Below are 11,031 nucleotides of genomic sequence, written 5' to 3'. Positions count from 1 at the left end.
ATTATTATTATTATTATTATTATTATTATTATTATTATTATTACTTCATGCTGCAGGTGGGCGAGGCTGCCGGCTACTGCCAAAGTCACAAGGTTTTCCACCGTGACATCAAGGCGGAAAACCTTCTGTTCAACTCCGACACCCTGGACATAAAATTGATCGATTTTGGCTGTGGTGATTTGTGGCAGGACACGCCCTACGTGGAATATGCAGGTAATTGCACGTCAACAGATATTGCACATAATTAATGGAATATCTAAGTTGTGATCTTGCTGATGTTGTTCTTGCTCTTCTGCTCAGGAACCCCAGATTTTTGGCCTCCAGAATGGATCCAGCAACAACAGTACTACGCCGACCATGCTACCATCTGGAGTCTGGGCATTCTCCTATACAGCTTAGTCTGTGGAGAAATGCCCTTCAGTAATGAGGAGGAAATTGTTGCTGGGTCCCTCAATTTCATACCTGGCCTGTCTGAAGGTGAGAGAATATAAAAACAGCATTTTGAGATATTACAAGATGTTACAAATCTGAGAAAAATGATAGTGAAGATTAAAAATTAGTGACTAAATTTCTGTCCCTGTTTACATCACTGCCCACACAGCCTGCCGCCATCTGATCAACTGGTGCTTAGAGCAAGATCCCACCAAAAGACCAAGCCTTAAGCAGATCAGTAAACATGGGTGGTTCACAGAAGCCCTTCAGGTTAGCCAGGTAAAACATCAGATCTAATTAAAATGAACTAACACAGAATATGATCCAGATCACATGGATTGCACTAGAACCCTACTGCATTCTTCCACAATAAAGTATTATGTAATTTTATTTTCATGACAATTGAACAAGAAATCAAATAAGGAAACATTATGTTCTACAAAACTCTATATTAATTTAAACATGTTTTTATTCCACAGATGATGAATAGGCCATGTTGGATCAGACCATCAGCACCCAACAAATTATAATTACAAATAAATTATAATTCCTGTAAATAAATTAGAAATACGTTAAATAAATCATGAACCTTATACCTGAGTGGCTGCTGTTTGCTTTCATTCAATATCATCATATTTATGATCTTCTGCTTGGAGCCGTCTGCATTTATGACTCAATGTCTGCTGCTGTGGATGAACACACATGGATAGCTTAAAAATCTGCACTTCCCATCAACAGTTCATGCCCAAATCTCACCGTGGGTTCAGTCGATGATCTTATATAAATATAATGTAGACTTGAATTTAAAACCTGCTGTAATCAAGAAAACTGAGCTCATCCTGAGATTCTTATTCACAATATACTCATACTGTAAATCCTTTTAAATATACGTAGAACTGTTTATATTATACAATTGTATTCGTTTCATTATATATCATATACACTGATCAGGCATAACATTATGACCACCTGCTTAATATTGGGTTGGTCCCCCTTTTGCTGCCAAAACAGCCCTGACCTATCGAGGCATGGACTCCACTAGATCCCTGAAGGTATGCTGTGGTATCTGGCACCAAGATGTTAGCAGCAGATCCTTAAAGTCCTGTAAGTTGCAAGGTGAGGCCTCCATGGATTGGACTTGTTTGTCCAGCACATCCCACAGATGCTGGATTGGATTGAGATCTGGGGAATTTGGAGGCCAAGTCAACACCTCAAAAACTCATTGTTGTGCTCATCAAACCATTCCTGAACCATTCGGGCTTTGTGGCACGGTGCATTACCCTGCTGAACAAGGCCACAGTCATCAGGGAATACTGTTTCCCACATCAAAATAACAAAATAATGATACTAAATTATAACATGCATACATAGAGGTGGGTCAGCTCACATCAGTTGAAGACAGAAACACCATTTCCTCTCTCCACCATGGGGGCACAGGACAGGGTGTCTGCTAACACATTCTCAACTTCCTTAATGTGTTTTATTGTCAAATTATAAGGCTGTAAGTAAAGTATCCATCGCATTAAGCGTGGACTCTGACTCTGTAATGAATGATGGAATGTCAAAGGATTATGATCTGAATAGATGACAACTGGGGACCCTCCCCCCACATACACATCAAAATGTTGAAGTGCCCAGATCAGTGCCAACGTTTCCTTCTCAGTAACAGAGTAATTCAATTGATAGGAATTAAACTTGAGTGAAAAGTAACTAATTGGGTGACCCAGGGACGATTCTAGGATTTTCATTTAAGGGGGGGCTCAGTCCCCAATGTGGGTATAATAGTAAAAAAATTAATGAATGAATGAATTAATTAATTAATCAATCACCAATTTGTGTACAGTTTATGGATAATCACATAATTTTTTGGGGTGCTGAGTAGTTATGCTACAGCCCCCCTAAAAATGGCCTAGCGACGCCCATGAGTTACACTATCTACATAGGCAAACCAAAATCCCTGCACTTAAGCACATCTACAGCACCCAGTGGCCACAAGCTTCATCAGAGACACGTCACACCCGGGTCACCACCTCCTTCATTCCACTCACATACCTAAATGTTCATGCATTATTTGTAAGATTATCACCTTGAGAAAATATTGTCCTTACTCTGGATATTTTTAAGTGATAAAATTAGATAGATATCATTTATTAAGGATCAGATATATTAATTATATATAGATAGTTATCGATACCGTGAAACCCTTATATATATATATATATATCCTCTTTATATATATGGGGTGTTTTAAAGACAACTAACAAATTAGAGACATATCCACCAAAGTGCAGGGGTTTAGCATAGAAAAAGTAAAAGGCTTTTTATGAACCATTGCAGCTATAACAGCTTCAACTCTTCTTTAGGAGTTTTAGGAGTTTAGGAGTGTTTTTATGGGAATTTTGACCATTCCACTGGAAGAGCATTTGTGAGGTCTCCGCTCTAATTCATCCCAAAGATGTTGATCAGGTTGAGGTCAGGACTCTGTGAAGTTCCTCCACACCAAACTCACTCACCCATGTCTTTATGGACCTTGCTTTGTGCACTGGTTTGCAGTCATGTTGGAACAGGAAGGGGTCATCCCCAAAGTGTTCCCACAAAGCATAAAATTGTCCAAAATGTCTTGGTATACTGAAGCATTAAGAGTTCCTTTCACTGGAACTAAAGGGCCAAGCCCAGTCCCCTGAATTCAGTGATTTGGAGGGGTGTCCTCAAATGTTTGGCAACATAGTGTATATATATGTATTACTTATTACCCTTGTAGCCCTTTTATTATGTGCCCTTGTAAGACTACAGTATAATATAATATCAGATGAAACATTAACACAATATTAATGTGAAACGTGATAATTCACATCATACACTTGAACACCAGACATTAAAAACATCAAGTCTTTATTGAAATCTAATTTGATTCTTTTCTGTTTTCAGCTCATGGCAGGGTACAAATGATTAGGCACAAGAGACAGCAACACCACTAAGTCAGGAAAAGGGAGCCCTAGAAATACAGAGCAGGAAAATAAAAGGTTGACAAAACCAGAATTATTATAAAAATATACCAAAATTATATAAACCAAGTTATTATTCATAGCTACTAAAAATCTTTAAGCGGTTCTCATGAGAAAACCATATGATTGATTAGAGACGGCAGAGAATGTGTTCACTTATCACTACAGTGTATTCATATATGGAAATCATTTCGACGTCCATTTTCATCTGCGAGACAGAGGCTGCAAAACCATGATGGTTAGCTTCATCCTTATACACTAGAATGGGATCATGGACTAAAACATAACTCCTATCACTCTCATTTCATTTCATCAGTTTCTCCTGATGTCCTACAGGCTGTAGAATTTGAGGCTTCTGTCCATGTCAGTAGAGGACAGGAACTGAGCATGCTCGCCAGTTACCCAAACCTGAGTGATCTATAGAAAGCAAAGAGGAAAAGAGAGGAGAAAGACCCAATCATCATTTTCAATCAGTTATTCATTTTAAAAGCTGAAAACAATTGTTTATGGGAAGCATGGACACTTAACACATGATATAAATGTATAACAGTAAAGCTGCTGCACTCACCAGTGAAGTTGAGAACCTCAGTCCACTGTTTGCAAATGTACACTCGAATATCAGACCCTCTAACAGCCAGATACGTTCCGCTCTGGTCAAACACCAGAGACTTCACCTGCAGGTCAACAGGAGGAAGAGGAGAAGGAGGAAATGAAAAGGCTGATACTGGTTCATTGCACTTAATGATCTGATTATTTCAATTTGTTTGTGATTTAGTAAAAACAATTGCAGTACACATGGCAACATATCAGCAAACCAACACTTGTATAATAATAACAAACCTCATAGTTATTATCCAAAGTAATTGTCTAAAAGTTCATCAGCTTCCTCAGATCCCACAGCTTCAGAGAGCTATCCTGAGCACCTACAAAAACACGATGGATGGATGGATGGATATGTACGTTTTTTTTTTTCCTTTGTTTGATATCACTTTTACATTTATGTCTGAGCAACTCCTACTGCAATATTAAATGACAAAATGCCCTTTTATAAAGCTATTCCACATCAAACTGTGTTTGTGTGTCAAATTGTACATGGTTAATGGTTAATTGTTCCAAATGTTTGGAGGTTTTATTGAACACACCTTTAATACTGTACCAGATGCTAGAAGCTAGAGAATCATTACTGCTTCATATTAACAAAATAAACAGTTTAATTGTAGTGTGTGTGTGTGTGTGTGTGTGTCATTTGTAATAAAAGTATATTAAGTTCAGAGAGAAAACTCATCCTAGGCCAAAAATGAAAAGTAGAATATGAAATAAAATTGTGCAAATGTGACTATTGTTATTCACCAGCTCTTCTGTGAGCTACTTGAAACTATTTAAATGAAAGGGGGGAAAAATATGAAGTTACATTATCTTTCTTTTTCGGGAAGCTGATCTCACTCTTGTTGTTTGAAATATATTTCTATTAAATCTTGTTGATTCAGGTCAGGTCTGATGTAGACTGGTGATCTAGACCAGATTAGGTGTGTGCATTAATACTGTATAAGTTTTGCACAGGACCCTGGGATATTTAAGAACTGACCCCCAACCAACTGAGGTATGAAGAGTGTTAGTGTGTTAAGTAGGGAAGAGAAATTGTGATCGAATAGAGGAAATATATTGTGTGAAACATGGAAAAATATGCTGGGACTGTCTACACTGATTTGCTCTGTTTCTTGAGCCTAAAGTATAAAACCTTCAGGAAAGTGAGTTAAAAAAATAATATTACATTAGTCCTACACTTTTTTCTTATGCTAAATGGTTTAATCTTGAGTAAAATCCGCTAAGCTACTCGTTTCCCCGTGTTCAGCCTCATGGATTTATTATGGACACAGGTGAACATCCTGTGCAGAGGAGAGAGGGAAGAAAGCTGAGAAAGTCTCAGCTTTAAAGTAATATAAGATCTATAAGATATATGATAGTAATATAACTAATATAAGATAATACAGATCTACACAAAGCAGAAAGAGGCAAGCAGCTGTTTATCAAACTTGCTACAACCCAAAGTAGAATAGTTTGTATTCGACCTGTAATGAGCTGTAGACGTCTTCAGGCATAACATTATGACCACCTGCCTAACATTGGTAGTGTTGGTCCACCTTTTGGCATGAACTCCACTAGATCCCTGAAGGTGTGCTGCTGGATCTGGCACAAAAGATGTTAGCAGCAGATCCTTTAAGTCCTCTAAGTTGTGAGGTGAGGCCTCCATGGATCGGACTTGTTTGTCCAGCACATCCCACAAAAGCTTGATTGGACTGAGATCTGGGGAATTTGGAGGCCAAGTCAACACCTCAAACCCAAACTATTCCTGAACCATTTTTGCTTTGTGGCATTGTGTCACGTTATCCTGCTGAAAGAGGCCACAGGCGTCAGGAAATAACGTTTCCATGAAAGGGTGTACATGGTCTGTGACGATGCTTAGGTGGGTGGTACGGGTCAAAGTAACATCCACGTGGATCTCAGGACACAAGGTTTCCCAGCAGAACATTGCCCAAAGCATGACATTGTCTCCGCCGGCTTGCCTTCTTCCCATAGTGCATCTTGGTGCCATGTGTTCAACAGGTAAGTGATGCACACGCACCCGGCCATCCACGTGATGTAAAAGAAAACGTGATTCATCAGACCAGGCCATCTTCTTTCATTGCTCCCTAGTCCAGTTCTGATGCTCATATGCCCATTGTTGGCACTTTTGGCTGTATACAGGAGTCAGCATGGGCACCCTGACTGGTCTGTGGCTATGCAGCCCCGTACACAACAAACTGTGATGCACTGTGTATTCTGACACCTTTCTATCAGAACCAGCATTAACTTCTTCAGCAAATTGAGCAACAGTAGCTCGTCTGTTGGATCGGATCACACGGGCCAGCCTTCGCTCCCCACATGCATCAGTGAGCCTTGGCCGCCCATGACCCTGTCGCCGGTTCACCACTGTTCCTTCCTTGGACTACTTTTGATAGATACTGACCACTGCAGACCGGGAATACCTCACAAGAGCTACAGTTTTGGAGATGCTCTGATCCAGTCGTCTAGCCATAACAATTTGTCCCTTGTCAAACTCGCTCAAATCCTTACGCTTGCCCATTTTTCCTGCTTCTAACAATGTTCACGTGCTGCCTAATATATCCCACCCACTAACAGGTGCCATGATGAGGAGATAATCACTTCACCTGTCAGTGGTCATAATGTTATGCCTGATCAGTGTATATCCCCTAACTGCTATTCAGTGAAATTGTTTTGTATTGAAATTACATATCAGAAAGTCTTTTTATGTCCTCACTCACATCTGACTATAAAAAATTGATGAATCAGCACATCATTTTTTTTTCAATTACTTAAAGCAAATATCGTCTGCGAGTCTGATGAATTTGTCCAGAGGTGGACAAAATAATTAAAACACAAGTTGAATTATATAAAAAACAAAAAGCAAATAAATAAATAACCAAATGTATTTATGGTGTTCCACAGTTAATAACAAAATTAACAAAAATGACAGTGGACAAGAAAATGCAGAGCAACCCTGCTGTTCAAATTCCTCATCATGAGAGAGAAAGCAACCTCTTACAAGGTGATGGCAACTACCTGTCTGATGGGGAGAACATCTCTTTTCCGGGTCCTCTGATGAGGTGAGTGCTTATTTCTCCTCTGAGATAACACACACACACACACACACAAACTGAACATTCAGCAGGAATGTTTGGAAACATATCATCAGCTGGTCAAGGTGTATGTTCAATAATCTGTATCCATCCATTACAGCAGTAAGATTCAGATGGAGGACGTGATGCGTTTTATCCAGAGGAAATCCCAGGAGTGCCTACAAAAGGTGGAGGAACCTGACCAGAAGGAGACCTATTTCTTCTGGAAGATGATGGAGCTGCATTGCAGCAAAAATGGAGTAAGCGTTTTAGTTGACTTTCACAGCAAAATTACTCACAATAAAAGCAGCAAGAGATTTAATAAGCTAAATTTGTCAGCATGAATAAATATACTGTGTCTAGAGTAGTGATGGAAGTTAAGCATGTTTCTTTTACAGAAAGCAGAGCTGGCAGATGCTGCAACTGTCCTTTTCAAGAACTACAGGCTTCTGAAGAAAAGGGTATAAACTTGTCATTTTATGTTGTAATATGTTATATTAGCTATACCTTTGTTTATTAATGCATCAGCATCACCATCTGTCTACTTTTTGTGTTGTTTTTGCTTTATGTTTTGCTGTCTAATGTGCCAATTCCATCTACAGAGAGCGGTTAAGAACCAAGATAACTGGTGTCTTTCGCTGGCGAAACTTTTGTGCTCTGCCGACCCAGAAGACGAGATATTGGATGCTCTGATTCAAATGGGACAGGACCTTGGTATGGATAACATAAACAATATTCTAGGAACTTCACATGTTGTGATCGGATCATGAACTCTGGACTGTTGCACTGACCCAAATCCTTACATGCATGTTTGGTCTTTCATCTGCAGACTCCAGAGGACTGACCTATGCTGCACAGCTGTGCTACGTAGCTGCAACGGAGGAGTTGCAGATTTTACAGAGCCCCAGCTTTGAGCTCATTGGCTGTAACAGGTATTGTGTGTGTGTTCGTGTGTGAGAGCGCTTGGGTATGATTATTCTTCTGACTTGACTAAGACACTTTTCTCTTTGTACAGTCTGCCAATCAGGCAATCAGCCATAAGGGAAGCAATTGAACGAACGGAGGTGTATGAATACATATGCTCGCTGACCACAGGGCTTCCCCAGCCAAATTTCCAAGTTAGAATTTCTCTTTGTATTCCTTTTTAATATTCTTTTTACCAAACTTAAGGATGAACTTTTTTGCTAAGATGGAATGACTCCGTCTGTCTTAGATCTTCAAGTGCTATCACGCCAGCAGGCTAGCCGAGCTCGGCCATTTCGACCAAGCCCTCGAGTACTGCAAGGCCATCGCTACAGCAATTGCTACTTTACCACGGCAAATCACCAAGACCACGATGAAAATGACCATTGCGGTAAATATGATTATTGATACTTGTAAAATGATTCCAAGGTTTTATATACAAAATATTTAGTCGGATTATTTTCCCCGTCTGTCTCGTAGCTGTCTGAGAAGCTACACCAAGGGAAGGAAGAAGAACCGGAGTGGCTGGTAAACCTTCGTCAGCTGTACGCGGACGGAGTGTATAAGCTGAAGAACTCCGAACGTGGCCTCATGACTAGTGAGATGTTCAGTCTCCAGCGTCCACGTCAGGAAGGCCACATTACACCATGGGGTATGTTCATCCACCATTTGGACATAAAACTGTACCTAAAGAATCACATAGCAAAGAATTTACAGTAATGATTTAAAGTCCGGTAAAGATTTTTAGCACACGTCTGTCAGATCTTTAACACATTACACTGGGCCAAAACAGTCTAATCAGCTTCATATATTTTGCCTGAAAAGGTTTATTAAAAGGTTTGAATTTAATATGGTCATATTTATATAAAGTGTACGTTAGTCTTTGGGTAAGAGACAGAAGGGATCAGAGCTTAGGTAGCTGAAAAGATGATTTCAGATTGATTTTTCAAGACGACACACTTCTTATTTGTTACTGAATGATTGTATATTTGTTTAACAGAGGTGTTTGAGTCCCTGTACACTCCGGGAGAGCTGCTGGGTGAAGGAGGCTTCGGGAGCGTCTGTGCAGGAGTCCGTAATGCTGACGGAAAACAGGTAAGTGGACTGCACATCTACAGTTCATTTGCACTAATCGACACAATTCATCACAACTTATATGTCTTAGTGAGGTTTTCTATAAGAATGTAATTGTGTTGTATATGCGAACAGGTTGCCATTAAATACGTGGGGAAGGAAATGAATGAAGCTTTCATCACCATTGTAAGTAAACTTCCTTTACTTCTGAGGTTATGTGTGGAATTGTGTCAATTACTAATCCAAGCCTTTTATACTGTAACATTTCTGTTTACCATAATTTAGACCTAATCACGCCGCACCCAAGTGTGTCTGTTTATATTTCAGCCTGGAGAGACAAACAGCCTTCCTCTGGAAGTTGCTTTAATGCAAATGGTGTCCAAGCCATATTGCCATGAAAATGTCTTGGAGCTGATCGAGTGGTTCGAGATGTCGGACTGCTTCATCTTGATCCTGGAGAGACCAATCCCCTGCACAGACCTCCGAAAATTCCTAAAAGGTCACAAAGGGCGACTGTCTGAATCACTGGCAAAACACATCATGCGTCAGGTGGTTCAGGCCGCTCGCCACTGCTCTGAATGTGGTGTCCTGCACCGTGACATCAAGCCGGAGAATATTCTCATCAACACCGACACACACCAGCTGAAGCTGATAGACTTTGGCTGTGGTGATTTGCTGCAGGACACCCCCTACAGATATTATGCAGGTAAGCACATCATAGGTCTTGGAAAGAATAAAAACATGCAGTGGACAACCATTTTTGTGACGTTGCTCCTTCTGTCTTTTTCACTCAGGAACTAGAGCTTACTTCCCACCTGAGTGGATATGTGAGGGCGAGTATATGGGTGATCATGCTACCGTCTGGAGTCTGGGAGTTCTACTGTTTGACATGGTATGTGGAGAACTGCCCTTCTGGTGCGAGAAGGACATCGTTGCCTGGGACTTGCACTTTGCTAACGACCTGTCCGAAGGTGAGAAAGTCCAAACACATCAAGTTTAGATATGTATAGTAATGTTGGAAAACTTGCCTTTCACAATAAATGAATCATATTAATTGATTTTCCAAAATCTAGAATGTCTGACTAAATGTCTCTCTCATCACTACACACAGGTTGCCGTGACCTGATCCAGTGGTGTCTGGAGCTATATCCTCACTGGCGCCCAACGTACGAGCAAATCCTCAGCCACCAGTGGTTTGAGGAACCTAAGAAGAATGTCAAGGTGAGTCAGTGAGAAGAGATTAGACTGTAATATATCGAGCAGAAACATGCTATACTAGTCCAGATTACATGGCTTGTACTGCTCAGTAACAGAGATTGGTGTGCTTACCTGATTATATGAGATTACACAAATCTAATCACATAGAGGCTCAAAATAAAACAGATTATCCTTGATAAAATAGTTTTCAATGAGATCATCTAGAAGTAAAGCTAACAACCCATTAACACACAAAGTAATCTGTGGCTATAGAAATGTTCAGCTCAAAAATAACGCTAAGAAATATGTAGAACACGTTCATTTCACTCTTCTATTCTAGGAAAGTGAAGGCTGTTTCTGTTTAATTCATTTCTGAAGATGTGTTTGCATTACATGCAGTCAAATATTAGGCATATCCAGTATGATTTATGACGTGTGAATTAAGTATGTACAATACTTTTTTCTGGTACAGAACCTGTGTCCTCTTCCTGAGAACATCATCACGCCATGGGGTATGTTAGAATCCACCATTTCCAAAAATGTTGCTGTAATGTGTTGCTAGTGAATGTATAACTTTTCTGCAGATTTTCTTATTTCAGCTTGATTTGAATGATGGTCTGTTTGTTTAACAGAGGTGTTTGAGTCGTTGTACACCCCGGGAGAGATGCTGGGTGAAGGAGGCT

General features: G+C 40.0%; 1 protein-coding gene across 1 annotated transcript; it reads left to right on the top strand.

The window, feature by feature from the left end:
* The first annotated feature begins 47 nt into the window (after positions 1-47).
* On the top strand, positions 48-3,860 carry LOC131357978 (serine/threonine-protein kinase pim-1-like). The gene is made up of 4 exons (XM_058397410.1): positions 48-213; positions 301-477; positions 602-711; positions 3,774-3,860. The coding sequence occupies exons 1-4, from the start codon at positions 48-50 to the stop codon at positions 3,858-3,860; spliced, it is 540 nt and encodes a 179-aa protein (XP_058253393.1).
* Positions 3,861-11,031: the final 7,171 nt, after the last annotated feature.

This window comes from Hemibagrus wyckioides, linkage group LG08, assembly GCF_019097595.1.
Source record: "Hemibagrus wyckioides isolate EC202008001 linkage group LG08, SWU_Hwy_1.0, whole genome shotgun sequence".
In the NCBI taxonomy this organism is placed as follows: Eukaryota; Metazoa; Chordata; class Actinopteri; order Siluriformes; family Bagridae; genus Hemibagrus; species Hemibagrus wyckioides.
This window is presented reverse-complemented; position numbering and strand designations above follow the sequence as displayed.